This window comes from Mesoplodon bidens, assembly GCF_964165515.1.
Source record: "Mesoplodon bidens genome assembly, chromosome: 1".
Lineage (NCBI taxonomy): Eukaryota > Metazoa > Chordata > Mammalia > Artiodactyla > Ziphiidae > Mesoplodon > Mesoplodon bidens.
The window spans coordinates 70,959,456-70,977,802 of NC_138176.1; the positions used below are offsets into that span (position 1 = coordinate 70,959,456).

Consider the following 18,347-nt stretch of genomic DNA (forward strand, 5'->3'; position numbering starts at 1 on the left):
AGAAATATCTCTTATGAAAGAGTTTCTGCTTTCATAGCTGTTTGCCATTAAAAGATATACAGTAGCCATTAAGGAAAAAACTGATTACTAAATAGGTGCAAAATGGAAAGAGACAGAATTAGGAATTTCCGTACGTGATGATAAATAGGTAAAAATTCATAGGGAAAAAAAAGAGGTACTGGTATTGCTCTAAACAAGTCACCAGTAAAACTGAAAACACCAGATGCTAATTCTGTCTCCTGTGTCAGATGCAAATCTGGTTAACCCTCTCCCCATTTCACCAGAAGCTCTCATAATTTTGGAGGTTCACTGGTTTGATTTACAAATCAAATTTACAAATGGTTTCCCAAATTGTAATTTTTGAAAGTAATTATAAAATTGAGCAATTTAATTTTTTTCAATCCTCCACCACTTCATTTGCTATCAGATTCAGTGACATGTAACGTTGAATGAGGAAGAATTGGTGGTGGCTCAGATCAAAGTGGCCTTTCTATGAGCAACTTAAATCAGAACTTATTCCTATCTTGTAAAAGCAGCATCTTAGCACCTACATGCCATCACTCCCTAAATCATACTATTTTGATGAGCAAATTGTGGCCAAATGTGATTGAGGATAATGAACCCCTGGGAAGAACAGTGCTTACTTCATCAGAGGCCAGGTACACGCAGAGCAGGGCTATTTCTTCTGCAGTTGCAAATCTTCCTGTTTTCTGTCTCTTTAGGAAATCGCTCAGTGCCTGGAACCAGAAACCATACTGGACATCAGTGATGTGAGCTGTCACCTGCAACACCTTCAGAAGGTCAAGGCAAGAGGAATCTACAAAGGTACCACTGGCTTGTTGCCTTGATTAATTATACATGATACAAGATACAGGAGAATATCATTAATATCATTAATTGTGGACCAAACAGGACTATGGTGACTCCCAATCTACTCAAATTATTTGTTTTATACTAAAACCTACAGAGACTGTGACAGATCAGAAGATAATATTAAAGAAGAGGGCATTTTCATATTTTTTGAAGATGTGGTAAAATGCACATAATATAAAATTTACCATCTTAACCAATTTGAAGTGTACAGTTCAGTAGTGTTAAGTCCATTCATATTATTGTGCAACAAATCTCCACAATTCTTTTCATCTCGAAAAACTGAAACTCTATACCCATTAAACAATAACTCCCCACTCCCTCTCCCCTAGCCCCTGGCAACCACCCTTCTACTTTCTGTCTCTATGGATTTGTCTACTCTAGGTAAAGAAGGGGCATTTTTTTTTCTTTTTTTAACCAGAGGATTTAAACACATTTAAAATAGCAGATATACCTCTTCAGGATTTGGTCTGGCTTGTATTCTTTCCTGCAGAGATGGGGTATCAACCGTTCCTAAATCAAAGGAGGGCATTCAGCTTGGTTACTTACTTAGACTGAAAAAGAAATTGATGATTAAATTTTAAACTTCCTTTCCATATGATACAACCATCAGTGAAAGCCTTCTCCATGACTTGGAGTGACAATTTCACCTCTACCTGCCTGCTTTTTATTTAATAGGCTTATAAATTCTTTAATAAATTTCTATGATTTTCAAAAACACAGACTATACTTCTTTGTGAAGTATATTAGGCAAAAAATGACACCCAGCATTCCCAGGACATACTTTAGTCACATCACATTGATATGATACTTTATGGATTTTAAGCACTGTTATAGGTATTATCTCAGTTAATTCTTGCAACAACCCTGAGATGTATTATAGATAAAATCATACAAGGACTATATCAGTATAAGGCCCCAGACTACCTAATGATCTCAAAAACATTCTCTGCTGTCAGGTTCACTCTGGGGGGATTCTCAGGGACAACTCCACACCCATGATAGTCCTCGATAACTTAGGTGGCTCTTAATTTTCCTCATTATCTTGCCTATTTTCATTCGTTTTAAATTCCTGTTTTAACCATTATTTCAGATTTCTCATCGAAAAAATATAACTTTATTTTACTTAAAAACAAGAAAAATAATAATGACACTAAAATTTTTTAAATCCCACTCAGTTCACATTCCTTACAGAGTAAGTTCCCATACATTTCTGTTAACTTCTGTGATCTGCAAATTCTCTTCAGAGGGCTTTCTTCTGCTGACCATACTCCCGGAGACCACATGATCTTTATGGTCACATGATCTTTATGATCTGTAAGGTCATAGCAAGTGATTTTACAGTCATACTCTCAGCTCCATCCTTAGACCATGCTCCTGGGTGTGCCATAGATTTGATGTTTGCTTGGAAATCATTTCTTTCTTTTTTTAAAAAAATTTTTTATGGGGGTATAGTTGATTTACAATGTTGTGTTAGTTTCAGGTGTACAGCAAAGTAAGTCTTTATACATATACATATATCTACTCTTTTTTATATTCTTTTCCCATATAGGCCATTACAGAGTATTGAGTAGAGTTCCCTGTGCTATACAGTAGGTCCTTATTAGTTATCTATTTTATATATAGTAATGTGTATATGTCAGTCCCAATCTCCCAATTTATTATCCTCCCCGCCTCGGAAACCATTTCTTAATTTTATTATCATTTGCCATTTCTCTGGAGAGACTGGGAATCTTCGAAATCTGCAAATACTGGATCCTTTTTGTTTAACAGCCTTTTCCTTAGCTTGTCTCTGTGCTCTCACATTTCACTGTAAGCAGGCGGCACTTTCAATAGGCTGGGTGGGAGTGGCCTTGGCTACATCATCTGGTTCATCAGGAACATTTTCTACCCTCCACAGTTACCACAGGCAATAGTGTTGATGAAATGTCTTAAACCATAAAGCAAAAATCTCTTTGTATCCAATTTCTGGTGATATTTTCCTCACTTGCCTCATCAATAGCCTCCTTAAAGTCCACAATTCTACCAACAGTGTGTTCAAGGCACCTTAAGCATTCACTTAATGCCCTCCTCAAAATCCTTAAATCTTTAACAGCTTCCTCCTGCTGAGGCAAATGCTCAACGACTCTTACATATGGCCGGTATTAACGACTATTACATGAAAACTCTGTAGCAAGCCTATGCCTCGCACTTAATTCCATTGTCACCTGACACTGCTGTGTCCCTGGCACAGACTGACACACCATGCCACTGTCCACACCAGTCTGGTGTTAAAGTGTTGTGACTATATCATCAGCACTAACCCAGACACACTCATTCCTTGTCACATTTTCTTTGTGACTGGCTCAGTGAGTCACAGCTAGTTCCTTGTTCCAGACAGTGGGAGAATATATTTTCCAATCTTCTGAGAAGTCCAGCTTCAAAACAACCACATTTCCAAATCATTTTGCCATTTATTCCACTGGGAAAATGGCACCAAGAATAGCTAGACTCAAGTATCACCAACGTGTATGTTAAAACCCAGTGAAACTCTCTCTCCTGTAACCTCCTCTTTCTTGGTGTTACCTATGTTTACCGTTCTAGTCCAAGAAAAATTAAACAGAACACCTCAATCATGGAAATTCTGTCCCTTGAAGGTTATTTAGTAGTTTCCCCCTTTCATAAGTCAGTGGTTTTCAACCTGAGGGGTGACCGTGATGAATTACATCAGAATTTCCAGTGGCACTTTCCAAACTACACACAGTGTTCCCCATCAAGCCCTTTTCCGAATGCTGGCATGCCCTTCAGGTTTTGAAAGGTCCCACAGGTAACTGTGAATTGCTTCTCCTCCCCAAACCCACAATACCAGTTGTGAACTACTAAGAGAAACCTTGATTCTGGACATGCAGTATTGAATTTCTTTTCAGAGAGGAAATTGATAATTCTTCTTAGGCAGACCTCATGTTACTCTACTTTGCCTTGCTGAGCTTCACAGCTACTACATTTTTTTACAGATTTCAGGGTTGTGCAATGCTTCTTCGAGCAAGTCTATAGGCACCATTTTTCCAACAGCATTTATTTGCTCACTTCATGTCTCTGTGTCACATTTGGTAATTCTTGCAATATTTCAAACTTTTTCATTATTATTATATTTGTTATGGGGATCTGTGATCAGTGATCTTTGATGGTACTACTGCAAAAGGATTATGACCCACTGAAGGCTCAGATCATGGTGAGCATTTTTTAGCAACAAAATTTTTTTTTTTTTTTTTTTTTTGCGGTATGTGGGCCTCTCACTGTTGTGGCCTCTCCCGTTGTGGAGCACAGGCTCCGGACGCGCAGGCTCAGCGGCCATGGCTCACGGGCCCAGCCGCTCTGCAGCATGTGGGATCCTCCTGGACCGGGGAACGAACCCGTGTCCCCTGCATCGGCAGGCGGACTCTCAACCACTGCGCCACCAGGGAAGCCCTAAAATGTTTTTGAATTAAGGTATGTACATTGTTTTTCTAGACACAATGCTATTGCACACTTAATCGACTACAGTACAGTGTAAACATAAATGTCCTTTCTACTCATAATAAGTTCTGCTTTTCTCCTTTCCTTTATATGAGGGGCCAGCATACTTTTTGGTCAAAAGCCAGACAGGAAATATTTTTAGGTTTGAGAACCATTTGGTCTGTTATAACTACTCAATTCTGACTGTAGCGTGAAAGCAAACTTAACCAATATAAAAGCAAACTGGGTGTGGATGTACTCCGATAAAACTGTGTTTACAAAACAGGTGGTAGGCCGGATCTGGCCTGCAGGCCACAGTTTGCTGACCCTCTCTTTACAGCATAAAGGAAGGTATGAATACCTCCTTTTTGTTTATGGGCCACCCCAGGTGACGGACATGACTCAGTGGCTCCCTGTGTCTGAGAGGTTCCTCTTTCTTCCTGCTGTTCTGTGAGCATGGTCTACGTTTCAACTTTCCCCTGACGAGGCCATCCTGGGCTTGCTTCCAAAACACCAAGCCCTGGCCAGTTATGTCTCTCAACCACAGGGTTTGGAATTGTCCCCATCCACACAAGTAGCATTTAAACCTTTTGCATCTGGTAAATCAAAATGGCATCACTCGTGCTAAAGCCCGTGATACAAAACCTATATTTAATGCCTAATCTAATTGCAGTTTCAACCTTTACCAGAAATGTAATCTTAGTCAACCAGTCTGGAATTTTCTTGTTAGCACCAATGAGGTAATTGGGCCCCCCGTGGGCCCTCTCTATCCCCCTAGAGGAAGAAGAGGCAACCTGTAGTATAAAACCTGTGCCATACTCTCCCCCTTAAAAAAGAAGTCCCAGCCCAGAATAACCTTTTCTTTTCTTTTGCCAATGACCTCCTTGCCCCACCCTTCTTTCTATGAAAACCTTCCATTTTTGTATATGGCTCCCTGAAGCATCTTTCTAGTTGCTCGATGGGATGCCACTTGATTCATGAATCGTTGAATAAAGCCAATTAGGTCTTCAAATTACTTGGTTGAATTTTGTCTTTTAACACATCTGTGGGTTATTCCTAATGACTTAGGATCTCTCTCCCAACTTACCATTGGACTGTTATCTTAATAAGCCTGGACTCTTTTTTCTTTGGAGCTTTTTCCCAATGACAATACAACATGTAGTAAACAAGCTTACATAGATACTTTTCATAGTGGCAGCCGGGAGGTCAGAAAGGACAAGTTCATAGTCCCACAGTGCCCAACTCACCTGGACACACACAGTTGCACCGGATACCCTGCTGGATGAAGTCTGCAGCAACAGACTTTGTGAGACCAATCACAGCCGCCTTGGTTGTGCTGTACACACACCTGTTCACAACTCCTGAGAATGAAGGGAAGTTCAACCGTTGAAGGAATAAAAAAACACAGTCAACTTTAGGAAGCAGGAGACCATTGTCATGCTTCCTCACACTCCACCATTTTTAAGATTTTTTTTTTTTTTTTTTTTTTTTGATGTGGACCATTTTAAGAAGTCTTCATTAGCAGCCGCAGAGCACAGGGAGATCAGCTCGGTGCTTTGTGACCGCCTGGAGGGGTGGGATGGGGAGGGTGGGAGGGAGGGAGATGCATGAGGGAAGGGATGTGGGAACAGATGTATATGTATGACTGATTCACTTTGTTATATAGCAGAAACTAATAAAAAAAAAAAAAAGAAGTCTTCATTGAATTTGTTACAATATTGCTTCTGTTTTGTGTTTTGGTTGTTTGGTCTCGAGGTATGTGGGATCTGAACTCCCCGACCAGGGATCGAACCCATACCCCCTGCACTGGAAGGCGAAGTCTTAACCATTGGGCCACCAGGGAAGTCCCTGCACCCTTTATAAAAATCAATATCAGATTTTCTCCTTTAATAGAGCTAGTTTCTGAATCTGGGAAAATAATATCATTATTGGCACAATTCAGTTGAGACTTCAGTGTTGAGATGCTGCACCTAAGTGACAGCAGTGGCTTTAGTTTTTCATCATCAGTTGGTAGAACAAAGAAATTTAGGGTAAAGCAAAGCAAAACAAAACACAACCCAAACAAACCCAGACGCTTAGGCATTTCTTTGCATTCCTCTCCTGTGCAGGCTTACTGTGTACATCCTTGCTAAGAGAAGGAATGTTATCTCAGCAGTAACTACTTCATTTTCAACTCGAAATCCATCTGTGCCAGACTGTGACATTGTCCATCATCTCCACTTTAAAAAAAAATTTTTTTTTGTCACAATCAAAGTAGCTTTATTCTAGTAATGCAAGGTTTGTTTAATGTTCAAACATGAAACTGATCCCAGGAATGAATTAGAGTGGGAAAACAAGTCATTTAAAACAGAGGTCTTGGGAATTCCCTGGTGGTCCAGTGGTTATAACTTGGCGCTTTCACTGCTGGGGCTCTGGGGTCCAATTCCTGGTCAGGGAACTAAGATCCTGCAAGCCATGAGGCAGGGCCCCGAAAAAAAAAAAAAAAGGAAAAAAGGAAAAAAGGAAGTCTTAACCAGGAGAAGCACAAGATCGAATAAACATAACAGATAACGCCTTATGAAAAGTAGGTGAAGATTATGGAATGTTCTAAAATTAAAAAAAAAAAAAGAAACTTTTAAAGATTCAAGAGGACATCATCTCCACTTCTGCACTGCAATCTGGCCCTTCAACTTGACTTCTCATTTAGGGCTGGATCAAATGTCTTTGTGAAGCACTCCCCCAATCCACAGGCAGAGTTATGTCCCTGCTATTGTAACAGCACTTTGTACAATGCTCTGTTATAATCCTATCACACTGTAGAAGATGTGCATTTGCCTGACTCTCTCCCCCTTTTAGACTGTGAATTCTTTGGGGTCAGGGACATCTAGTGGGTGTTTAATACATCTTTTTTGATTAATTAAATGTATAAATGTTTCCTTCTCCCAGTTTGATCTTCATTTCCATATCCATTAGAAGGAATAAAAGGTAGAGCAAAGCAAACCAACTTATATTTAACTTTATGACTGGTTCACATCTAAGGCAAAAGGACTGGTACTTAAGAAACTTTAGAGCAATTTAAAAAAAAGCAGTTTTGAAGTTATGTGTGGGTTTTATGATCTCTGCTATGCTTGTTCCCCAAACCCTTAGCTCTTGAAGGTGTGTGAGGACGTGTGTCATGATGCCCAGAGGAAGACACACCTACCTTTGATGCTCGATGCCACAGAGGACATGTTGATAATGTTGCCAGATTTCTGAGCAAGCATCTGCCAAAACAAAACAAAGACCAAAAAAAGATGCTATTCTGCAGGCTAAAAATACTACCTCTTTAAAAGATGCGCATTTACTTATGGTTTGCAGGACCATCTTATTAGCTATTAACATTAAGCACTGTTAAGCAGTCTTTTTTTTTTTTTTTTTTAAACGGATTTTATTTTTTTTCTTTTTTTGGCCATGCTACACAGCTTGTGAGATCTTAGTTTCTTGACCAGGGATTGAACCTGGGCCCTTGGCAGTAAAATCACGGAGTCCCAACCACTGGAACACCAGGGAATTCCCTGTTAAGCAGTCTTAATGGTCTCACCCAATCATTGCTGGGAATTGACGGCTTGTGTACACATTGGCAGGAACATTTCCCAGGGGTTTACTGCCTTCCTGTGGCACAAAAGCATCAGCAAGACCAAGAAGGAACTCTGAGCTAAATGAAAGGCTAATGAATGTTAATGTTACTGTATGTTCCTGATGGAAAACTCTTTCTCCATTCATCACATATTCAACATATAGTTGAATACCAACTGTGGTCAGGTACAGTGGTAGGTCGAGGAGATTCAAAGAGAAATGACTCAGTCCCTGCCTGCCTATAGAGCTGCCAGTCTGATTGAAGTGGCTGATATAACCTGCATCCAGCAAGTGGAAAGACTGTCATTGGTGAGGGGGCAGGCGTGGAAAGAAGGGACCAGGCTGCAGGGCACTCAGAGGAGGGCTGATTTTTTGAAAGCTAGAGCGTTACTCAGAAAAATAAAAGAGAAGCGTATTTTCTTCCCACGGAAGTGGGAAGAAGGGATGGGTCTGGCTGGAAGACAGAATGTGGGAGGAATAAAGCTGCAGAGGCCAGTGGGGCTAAACTTAGGAATTTTGGCTTTACCCTGAAGGCAATGCAGTGGAGACGATGAGGGGTTTAATGCAGAGGGGGAGTGGCATGTTCAGATTTGAAGATTACAAAGATTACTCTGGCATCTTGTAGAGGAGAGCAGTGGAAGCTGATGCAGGGATTTAGGAAAGGAGTAATGAAAGCAGAGAGCAGAAATGTCTGTGGGTAACAGAGGTGGAGACAGCTGAGGTATCTGAGCAGGACTTGGTATATGGTTACATGCAGTGAGGGCTGCTCCCCATCTAGGGCAGTGTTTCCTAAGAATACGTCCTTCAGAATCCCACACGGAAAGTGTGGAAGTCTTAAGAGGAGGGTCTGTGGCTGTTCTGTCCTCCTAGACAGGGTACACAGCAGCCAGTCAATACGTTTCAGTGAATCAAAATCTCTTGAGGTGCTAGGTTCAAGTGCAGATTTCTGAGCTCTGCCCCAGACCTAAAAAAAATATATCACTGAAAAAAGCTGCTATGAATTAAAAAATGTTTTCAGATGAACTTGTATTTAATTAAAAGATGTATGTATGTTTTCAAGACGATATAGGTATATGCAAGGGCATGGGTGTCCACCCATCAATGTTTGGGGGGAAGAAGCAAGAGTTGGAGAGAATTCCTGCCTCGTGGGCACTAACTTACTGAAATCAGAGGCTGCCGGGACGACCATAAAGAACAAGGAGGAGGTGGTGAAGAGTTAAAATAAGTGCTGGGGGAGATGGAGAAGAGGCAGGAGAACCAGGATATGCTGTCATGAAAGTCAAGTAAAGAGCTTCTAAGAGGGAGGAGTCTCCGTAGGCAGTGTAAAGGGTCAAAGAAAAAAGTCACTTCTGCTGGGATGAGTTTATCCAGCAGCTTTCAAGGAGGTGTAGGAATGGAGAAGGTGAATAACTGGATGATCCAGGGATGAGTTTGCCAAGATTCTATTTTGCCTTATAGTATTCTTACTTTCTGTTTTGATACTTAGCTACTAATCGTACCTAAGAGCAGAAAGTCTAAAACTACCCTAAGGTATTATGTTGAATGGATTAAAAGGATAAAAGGAGAAGCTTAGGTGACCCAGTGAAATCCAGAAGATGGCAGGGAAAGAAAATATTGAACCCAACTTGTTTGTCTATATAATAAAGAGGATCATAATGAAATGGGGTCCTCATAAAAAAAGACCAGGAAAATTAGTAAAATATAACAGTGTTAAGAACTAAGCCTTAAAATTATTCTTTCTTATCCAGTTTAGCAAGTAACATAACCCATTTAAATTAATTTATTTTCCCAGTTTCACTGAGGTATAATTGGTAATATATACAATCCATTTTTAATACATATGGAATACATGTAGCCCAATTTAATATATAAAGATGGGCTATTAAATAAGTTCAGTCTCCGATCTTCTGAAATGCAATAAAATCCTCAGGCAGAACTTTAGAAAACAGTCACCTGGAAGATGCTAGTGCTGCCCCCTAACTCTCGGACTGTCCATTCAGCCCAGGTCTAGCTGCTGATTCTAGAGCCCACAGTCCTTGCGTCCTTCTGTGCTGCCTTCTCAACACCAGCTCAGCACCTGCTGTCATGGTGTCAGTGCTCTTCTTGGCTCTGCATGCAACAGCCCTCTCTGGCAGGTACAACAATAAAGTGAAGTGCCTGGATGTAGTAATGCTGTCTAGGATTGATCTCCCAGAAGCTGAGGCGGATGCTACAAAGAGCTCTGAAGATTCCCTCTAGCTGCATCTAGTTAGTCCTACTGTGACACAGCTCTTCTGCCCCCACTGACCACAGCCCAGCTCCTAAACTTGGCAGACCTTGGCTTCTTGGGTCTTCAGTGATTCCATGCCTGACCTCCACCTGGAATGACAACCTAGATTCATTTCTTCATCCAGCAAATGTTTGCTAAGCAGCTCTATGTGCGAGAGACTCTTCTAAGATACAGCAAAGAAGGAGAACACCCAAATATCCAAGACCTCCCCAATCCCTTGTTGTAATGGATCCTCTCTTCTGGTGGACCTTGGATTCTACACTGACCTCTTTTCACAGTATTTTTAATTTCTTCTCTGCCTTCTGACTGCTCTTCCAGTCTTGGAATGGTTTTCTGTATGCTTATCCATGAACAAAAATTTCCTACAAGTGTTCCTATGTTTTGACCATCTGACCTTTCAAATCTGCCTAGACTCTAAATCCTAGCTTCCCCTAGAAAGTTCTAGCTGGTATATGTGCGTCATGGTTAATGAACCTAATTAGGGCCGGAAAGGACTGTGTAATCTATCACCCTCATTTTAAATAGAAGAAATAGACACGGAGAGAGCACAGGTGCCATCTCCCAGGTCCTGTGGCGAACCTAGGGGCAGAGCTCAGGCTGTTTCTAAGGTCTTCCAATGCCAGATTCCAAAATCCCAGGTGAGGTCGGTTAGGGTCACTTTAACAAGTGGCACCAACTCATTCTGACTCCCCATCCCAGTCATTAATAACTCTTAGGATTTCTTACAGATGAGTTTCATTGGCTCATATGGATTATTTTTAAGATGCTTTAAATCACAGACAAACTCACTGATTTGCAAGTTAACGTTTGATATTTTAAAAGTTAACACTTAACAAGTTTAAATCTCAGCTCCACTGTATCTCACACCTATGTCCTTTCCTGATATTTGTCGAGCATTCAGTACTGCAAATGAGTCTCATATATGTGTAAGTCTTATTCACTTGACCTGAGCTTTCCTCTTTTACCACAGCCTCTGCTTTTCCTCATATCCTATGCTAAGGATTAGTCTTCAAAAAATACATTTAAGTTCCAAATAACAGATTCTCATGAACTGCAAATAAGCAAAAAAAAGGCAATTTATATTTAAAAAAAATGTGCTAGTTCAACATTCCATGAGCCAACCCAAAGATTCCTTCTAGGGGCTAAACAAGTAGATTAAAAAAAATTTAGTTTTTTTTAGTTACTAAGTCAATTTCTCTAATTTTCCTTTTAGCATTCATCTGTATCCTTCTTGACATTAGGCTGAATGTCCAGAGCAAAGTATCTGCCCTGCCTTGCCATCAGAAAACTCTTCTCCTGCCCTGGGTTGGGCAGCATTCAGTATGTCAGTCATCTAATCCAGCTGGAATGGAAGAGAAGCATGGCTCTTCTGCATTTCACTAGGGTTCAACTTACAACCTTGACCTGAGCTGGTCCTGTACAAAGTCAACTTCGTTCATTGTGTGAGCCTGTGTTGTCTGCTACTACTGGCTTATAAGCTCATTTGAAGTCAATGTTTTTCATATTTATACCCGCCCCAGAGAACCTAGTGTGGTGCTTTCCATCAAAAGGCACTTAATGCTTGTTTGTAAAATAAGATGAAAAACAGTCAGGAGTTGTGTGAAGGCTGGCAAATTCAAGGGTAGCAGACTCAGGAGGAATACTGTCTCCTTAGCACACGCTGTCTCTCACCTCTCTGGTACCTCTGTGGCTCAGCTAAAAGCAGGAGTGCAAGGAGAATACTCGGGGTAGAGAAAAGCAATGGGGTACATCCACCTTGAGATGGGGGGCCTAGATGCTGACATTCAAGAAGGGGCCCAACTTCAAGGGTTCAAATCCTGGCTCTAACCACTTGCTAGTTATATGACCTTGGGCGAGTCATCCAACCTCCCAGTTTCACCCTTCTGCACAGTGGCTGTGATAGTACCTACTTCATCGGACTGCTTTGGTCCCACATGCCCCCTTGCTGTTGTTCCAATCCCTGGAACCCTCTTCCCAGGTACCTGAACGGTCAGCTTGCTCACTTCATCGGGACCTCTATGAAAATTTCACCTTATTAATGAGGCCCTCCCGCTAGACCTCACTGATAGCCTAGCTTCTTTTTTTTTTGGCCATGCTGCGCGGCTTGTGAGATCTTAGTTTCCCAACCAGGGATTGAACCTGGGCCACCGCAGTGAAAGTGCTAAGTCCTAACCACTGGACTACCAGGGAATTCCCTAACCTAGCTTCTTTTAAGTTCACTGTACTTATAACCACCACACACATTAGAAAGGACTTTGTTTAGCTCTCTGAGGTTCCTTCTGCACCTGGAAAGCAGCCTGGCATATGGTGCTTAATATTCCTTGAATGAATGAAGTGGAAAGTTAAGTGAGTTAATTTCTATTAAATGCTTTGATATAAATGTTCAATACAGGTTAGTATGTTAGCTATTATCACTCTTCTGAGTAGAGATGCTCTCTGGATGTCCAGTATGGAGACCTACTTATCCAGTGGTACTTATCCTAGCGGTGGTGGTCACCTTACTTTAGGAAGAAATGCCTTGATCATCAGGTACATGCTGCGGATGTTGAGATTCATTGAGAAGTCCCAGTCTTTCTCCCCACAGTCCAGGATGGTTCCATGATGGACGAAACTGGAAGTGTGATGAAACCGTGGGGAAAAAGATGATCATTTAAAAAAATTTCTATTCAATTTCCTGATCCTTTTTATTGTCATTTATGGCCTTAGACCATTGTCCTTTCCCTTAGCAAGATGAACAATTCAAACACAGTATCACTTAGTACATTAGGTGAGGAAGTATCCCAACAACATAAGCTAAAAAAATTTATTTGAAGACAAAATCCTTCTTTTAAAAGAAGGCAGGAGTTAGAAGCCACCAAACATAAGAAACTCTATACCTACTGTGCACGAAACATCACTGCCCTTAAAAACAAACAAATGAGAACAGAGCGCTTGTCTTAACTCCTATTTCAAGAGCAAGAGTGCCCTCAGGTGGCAGAGATTTAACATTCTCAAGGGAAATCAAAACTGCAAGGAAAAAAAAAATCTGCAAGGAAAACAAGTGTCTCAATATCTCAGGGTAGCAAAGTAATACCCCTACTGTACAGTTCTAACATACTGAGTAAACAACGTAGAACAAGACAAAACCTTTAAAATAAACTTCACTCTTTTTGAAGTCACACTTCCTCAAGGAAGCTTTCTAAACACTGGAGTCCTAACTGATTTCACTGTTCCCTAGACCAAAATTACGTAATTAATTATGAAATATTGTCGGTTGTGATCCCTATGCACCACTGTATTTCTAGTTCAACTGAATGACAGCAAGAACCACATCCTCTATTTCTGTATCCCTTACATTGCTGAAAATTTAACAGATGCTCAAAAACTAATTTTGCTAGTTATTTTTTTCATGGCTCTGGGTATATTCTCATATGAGGAATGAGCAGGTTATTTATAAACTAGATCAGCACAATCGTTACTTTAATTTCCAAACATTGTAACATATGATAAACTATGGATAAACTGAGACTTTTTTTTTTTTTTACTCTGAACCATGATTGGGAAGAACCACAGAAATATATTAGAAGGCTTTAGAATTTTTCTACCAATGCAGCAGTACAGATGTAACACGACACAAGAAAAGTGGGATATCGGAGGTATCTACTGATTTCCTGGTTCCTCACATCTACTGTCATGCCTGAGAAGGGACAGTGGGTACCAGTCCTCGCTGTATCTACATGTAGCTGCTCCAGGTCCAGCTTTCCATCATTCATGCAGGGTTCAGCAAGCTTGGTACCACCCTAATAAGTTTAATTAAGCCATTCTCTTTGTGCCGTGTATAAAGGTACAACATGAACCTACTTTTGCTGGGATTGATTGTCCCAGTAAGAAACACTGAGCTTGGGAGGTATAAAAGACTTACTAGAATATGCCAAAGAATTGGCAACATCTTCATTTCAATAAACTGAGTACTTGGCTTCTGGTGTATATACACTTCCTTTTAAAGGCACTCTACTGGAAAACAGTTTTTCTTCTTATTTTATAAGTCCTGGTAGAGCATCAGCAACAAGTCCATTGGCATGAGCCTGTTACCAGCCCTGAGGAGAGCAACAGCGTTAGTACTGGTTGCCTTGCGTGACCTTAACTGCCTTTAGGACCCAAGCCCATGTCAATGTCTATGGCTGTCTTACTTGTAATAAAAATTCTGTCCAAAATCTAGCCATATTCCCCAAGGAATATATTATGGTTCACAGTGAATAATTTTGCCGTATTATCAAAATTCTTTTAGTGAAAGTTGCAGAAAGCTTTCTGTAAGGAGAGTGAAATTAAAAAGTTATGAATTACCCAGCAACATTAAAGAGAACATCAAGTCTCTCAATGTCATTGGCGAACTGATCAATTTGTTTCTTCTTTGTAACATCAAGGACCCGAGTCTGAATACCTGAAAAATAAAACAAAGGACACTATTTGCCTATACTCATAAAGAATGGTTAGCCTTGAAGATTTAGCTGTTTCGAAGTGTGAAGATGGCAATATCTGTCCAGTTGGGCTTTGTAGGATTGCTGATCATGCGTAGGGTCTTCACAGTCTGAAGACTCTCAGTAAAAATCTTGAAGTCCTACCCACTTTGACCACCCAGTAACACGTCTCTTTCTCCCTCTCTCTCTCTCTATTCTCTGAAACGAATGATACAGGTCTTTTCTGAGTAAAGACTTCACAGTGAAGTATGAATGATCTACAGCAGATGCTTCTCAGTAAGCCAGCAGTAATAGCTGAGAGTTGGCTCATTTTAGCCCATTCTTTCCCCCAGAGGTTGAGTCAGTGCTACAGTAGTGCTGAATTCTGTCTGTTGGAGGGGAAGGGCAGGGGCGGTGGATAAGGGATTGTTTCTACTTGTGCACTTTACCTTTACGTTAATTCTATTATTTTTTAGAAATGACTCTGTTGGCCAAGGGTACCATCACTTACTTCTGGACAAAATTACAAGTAGAAGAAATGAGAGGCCAGAAGAGGGGATGAAATACTTGAAAGCCAGACATGAGAGATCCGGCATGGGGTCTGAGAGATACATAATGTGCTACCTACAGAAAACCCCTGAACATTCTCTAATGAAAGCAGCAATCATTATTTTTATGCTTTAAAAAAAATATATATATATATATATAATTTATTATTCTCTTTTGGATATAGAAAGAAAAGTTTATAAACAAAGAAAGACAAGACTGAAATTGAGTTTCAGAAAGACTTCTTTTCTTCTGTGCTTTTCTATTCCAACAGTTTGACTTTGACTTATAAGAATTATAATTCAGTGTACGTCTAATGCAGTTAACTAGGTCAGTGAACTGATTTGTATTTGATCATGGAACCTGTTCTATTTTGCTGGAATAGTCGACTTCCAGGTAAATTCTCTGTTCTGCTTTCTTTCAGAGTAACTCAAACTGAAGTCTTCTGGTGTTGGAGTTAGGTTCAGTGTGGTGCTGTAAGGGGTAATATACACCTAAATAATCTGGGTAATCTCTTAGGGTTTCTGGTCATGATATTGAAACCAATATTCTTAAACTTAATTTTCGCCTGTTTCTTTTAACATTTTAAAGGTCAAGTTTAAATGTAAATTTTACTAGATAATTTAAAATTATGCATATGGCTCACATCATGTTTCTCTTGGACAGCACTGCCCTCAGATGAGGGGGGCACAGTTGTCATCAAAAGTTAACATAACGACTGTTAAATGTTCACATATGATTTTGTAATTAGCTACTGAATCCTTCGACATGTTGGATAAATTAAAATTTTTAAGTATACAGCTTAAATACTTCGTTTACATTTAAGTGTACAGATTTTTGTCTCTAGGTTCACAGTATACAAATTTGATATCAGAGAATCAGGCTCTAAAAAGAAGGCCAGTGGAGCAGAACAGCTAAGGAATTTCCTTTCAACAAGTAAGTACTAATGCTTTATAATCCCTTGTAGACTGAATCCCAGATTCAAGCTGCGGAGTTGCTTACCTGGGTACTTTTCCAGTTCCTGAAGTTTGGACTCATTGATATCTGTGGCTATGACTTTGGCGCCTTCTCTTGCAAAAGCCTGGTAGACACAATGCACAAATACATCCTTTGTTTACATGGTTAAACTGCTCTCATGAACTGAAAGTCATTTAGCCTTTCTCTTTTTTCTTATTTTCACTGTTGTTTTCCCTATAAAATGGGTGGAATTTCAAACTACCTAGTCTCACCTCATTCTTCCCATTGTTACTATTTTTATCATTATTAGAACAACGTGACATACATTGTGCTTGTCAGCTGACTTTGTCCCTTTAATACCAAATAAAATGTTTTTTTTTTTAAAAATAGGATTCTGTTATTAAACGCCTCTCAAAATACTATTATTTTTTTATTTGATAGCATGCATTCTATTTCTGAGCAGGTGAGTAAACTCCAAATAGTAAGAGAAAAATGGGTTATATCAACACTTTTCCTCCTAGTAACAGTGCATTATTAGCTCTGGTGGGGGGTTTCATGTGTGAGAAGTTGATATGAATTAGAAGGCAAAGGTAACTTGATAGTCTCATAACTATGGAGTCCTATATCTGAACTGACATAATTTCAGAAAGCCATGCACTTCTTCTGTAGGGTCCCTGCAGTAAATTTTTTTTTTTTTTTTGTGGTACACGGGCCTCTCACTGTTGTGGCCTCTCCCATTGTGGAGCACAGGCTCCGGACGCGCAGGCTCAGCGGCCATGGCTCATTGGCTCAGCCTCTCCGCGGCATGTGGGATCTTCCCGGACCGGGGCACGAACCCGTGTCCCCTGCATCGGCAGGCGGACTCTCAACCACTGCGCCACCAGGGAAGCCCCCTGCAGTAAATTTATTACGGTGCAGAGGAACTGAGGCAGGGAGAGAAGTTTCTCAGGTCAAAGGTTATCAGTGATGTCACATAATAAGCATGTGAGGTATTCATTCCTTTATCTGCCTGGAGTTAGGAGTAGCCACTTTTCTTTTTGTAACTTAAGACAACAGAAGCACTAAAGAAAAAAAAAAAAAAAGAGCAGAATTAAATACCCATGGAACCCATCCACATAATTCAATACCTCAAAAGTTAGTAAGCAAACAACAAAAGATAATAACTTACTAAGGTAGCTGCCCGGCCAATCCCCTGAGCAGCTGCTGTCAGGACGATGACCTTCCCATCAAGTCGACCCATAATGGAACCTGTGGTTTAATCTAAAGACATGTGTATTTAATGGCTTACACTGTAGCACATGGCCTTGTGCAGTAATGTCTAGAAGGAACGGTTCAATGCAGTCCTTTAAGAACCTGACGACAGCACCTCTGTACAAATACTACTACAACTTGAGAATATTCCCATCATTCTCCAAGAATGATTACTCTAAATACCTAGCTTTGCATATGAAAAACATTTAGCAAAAACCACTGAAGTGATAACTGGTGACAGACAGACATCGGACTTTAACCCATCTTCAGGTTTTTGCAGTACCCGGAGAAGTCAGCCTCTGATGCTGATACAGCAGCATCCCCTCACTACCACCCACCCTCCCCGCTGGCCCTCCCTGCACACACTGCTATGGCACTGGGTGGGTCCTTACTACTTGGGGCTGCTTCTTGCTTCCTCTCTTGTAAACTTTTCTTGGGGTCTGCACTATTAATCATCTGTTTTTTCCATGTCCCTTGGGAAGATTTCACAGTTGGCCTCAGAGAATCACTGAAAAAAAAGAGTTGGAAAATCAGATCATGTCCAATACCCCCATTTTACAGATGAGGGAACTGATTTGACCTGCTCAAGGTCATAGAACTGGTCAACGGCAGAGCCAGAACCAAACTCAGGTCTCCTGACTCTTTTGCTATGTGAACATTCTACCCCACAACGCTGCTGATCCTGTTTTAAAGTTTAAGCATTCAGCAGTAACACTTTAACAGACGCAATCAGTAATTTTTAAAAGGGAGGACTGAGAAATTCCGACTTAGGGGAAATGTGATGTGCAGAAGATATTTGGCCAGTGCTTGGATTGTAGATCTCAGGGTGAGAGTAATGGCTAGTGATGAGGTTGGGGGTAGTGAAGAGTCAAATGATGATTAAATGAGGGTGTCTGCAAGGAACCAAGTCCCTTCTCTTACCCTGCTGTTCTTAGTGTGTGCCTCTGACC

General features: G+C 40.5%; 1 protein-coding gene across 1 annotated transcript; it reads right to left on the reverse strand.

The window, feature by feature from the left end:
• Positions 1 to 458: 458 nt before the first annotated feature.
• BDH2 (3-hydroxybutyrate dehydrogenase 2) lies at positions 459 to 17,940 on the reverse strand. The gene is made up of 9 exons (XM_081235207.1): positions 17,790 to 17,940; positions 17,315 to 17,406; positions 16,192 to 16,297; positions 14,531 to 14,627; positions 12,710 to 12,818; positions 7,526 to 7,586; positions 5,592 to 5,705; positions 1,325 to 1,383; positions 459 to 737 (listed from the first exon to the last, which is right to left on the reverse strand). Exons 2-9 carry the CDS (start codon positions 17,384 to 17,386, stop codon positions 570 to 572), a joined length of 786 nt encoding a protein of 261 aa, XP_081091333.1. The 5' UTR covers positions 17,387 to 17,406; positions 17,790 to 17,940; the 3' UTR covers positions 459 to 569.
• Between the last annotated feature and the right edge of the window lie 407 nt (positions 17,941 to 18,347).

Bases quoted from the DNA above. Each gene is read 5' to 3' on its own strand.
- BDH2 (XM_081235207.1), bottom strand. From the start codon at position 17,386: ATGGGTCGACTTGATGGGAAGGTCATCGTCCTGACAGCAGCTGCTCAG. The intron at 12,819-14,530 runs GTAATTCATAAC...TCACACTTCCAG, and splicing joins GTTCTCTTTAATGTTGCTGG to TTTCGTCCATCATGGAACCA. The intron at 7,587-12,709 runs GTAAGGTGACCA...TTGTTTTGGCAG, and splicing joins TCAAGGCATTTCTTCCTAAA to ATGCTTGCTCAGAAATCTGG.